Raw genomic sequence first — 904 nt, 5'->3', positions numbered from 1 at the left:
CATTTTTTCGATGGAACGTGGTGGCCGGCTGCTGGGCTACGACGAGCTGCAGGGGCGGCAGCCGCCGGGTTCAGCGTGGGGGCTGTGGGTGGCCGAAGATGACGAACCCGACGAGGTGGGCACTCTGCACTTGGCCGCTGATCCGCTTCGCCTCCGGCAAGCTGCCCTCCTCGTCTCCTCTGGTAAAACCGCAGCCTCAGGCCTGATGTAAATAATAAATAAATAATAATTATCACTCTTTTTTCATTACACCAGGAAAAGTGTTCTCGCTCAACTGGCGACTGGAACTGCCGGATCCGCCGCTCTTCGGTCGGGCGCTCATTCAACACACCATCATCCCATGTACGCACACATGGCCATCAATGTCAGTCGCGTGCGTGTGCGTGTGCATGTGCGATGGTGGGTGTGCGATGGTACGTGTGCGGTGCTGACGGGATAGGGGGCAGCTGCGCGGAGCGGCGGACACAACGACCAGATCGACGCATTCAATCCGCAGGCATCGACCCAGTGGGATGGCCTCTCGCACTTCCCGCACCAGACCCACGGCTTCTACAACGGCGTACCCAAGCAACACATCACCGGCACCCCCTCCCAACCATTTCCGCGCACGGCACGACACACAGCACGCATGGCACGACACGACACGACACGACACGACACGACACGACACGACACGACACGACACGACACGACACGACACGACACGACACGACACGACACGACACGACACGCACACTGGGACTCATGATGAGTGGGTGGGCAGGGGAAGAGGGGACGAGGCTGGGCATCGAGAAGTGGGCGCGGAGGGGCATCGCGGGGCGGCTGGTGCTGATCGACTTTGAGCGGTGGATTGCCGCGCGGGAGCGGGAGCAGAACGTGCCACTCAACGAACGATACCGACCCG

The 904-nt window shown here is 61.2% G+C and overlaps 1 protein-coding gene across 1 annotated transcript in view; it reads left to right on the top strand.

Moving 5' to 3' along the window:
• Positions 1 to 10: 10 nt before the first annotated feature.
• Positions 11 to 904, top strand: part of ACA1_329120 (uncharacterized protein) — a gene marked incomplete at both ends in the record, with an annotated part of 1,376 nt that continues 482 nt past the window's right edge. The window contains 4 exons of the mRNA XM_004334511.1: positions 11 to 182; positions 256 to 342; positions 447 to 559; positions 772 to 876. Coding sequence (XP_004334559.1) covers positions 11 to 182; positions 256 to 342; positions 447 to 559; positions 772 to 876 — 477 coding nt within the window. The remainder of the gene's footprint in view (positions 183 to 255; positions 343 to 446; positions 560 to 771; positions 877 to 904) is intronic.

The sequence above is a fragment of the Acanthamoeba castellanii genome (assembly GCF_000313135.1).
Source record: "Acanthamoeba castellanii str. Neff unplaced genomic scaffold scf7180000084562, whole genome shotgun sequence".
Taxonomy (NCBI): Eukaryota; Discosea; order Longamoebia; family Acanthamoebidae; genus Acanthamoeba; species Acanthamoeba castellanii.
Note: the sequence above shows the minus strand (reverse complement) of the source record. Positions and strands in the feature narration are given on the sequence as shown.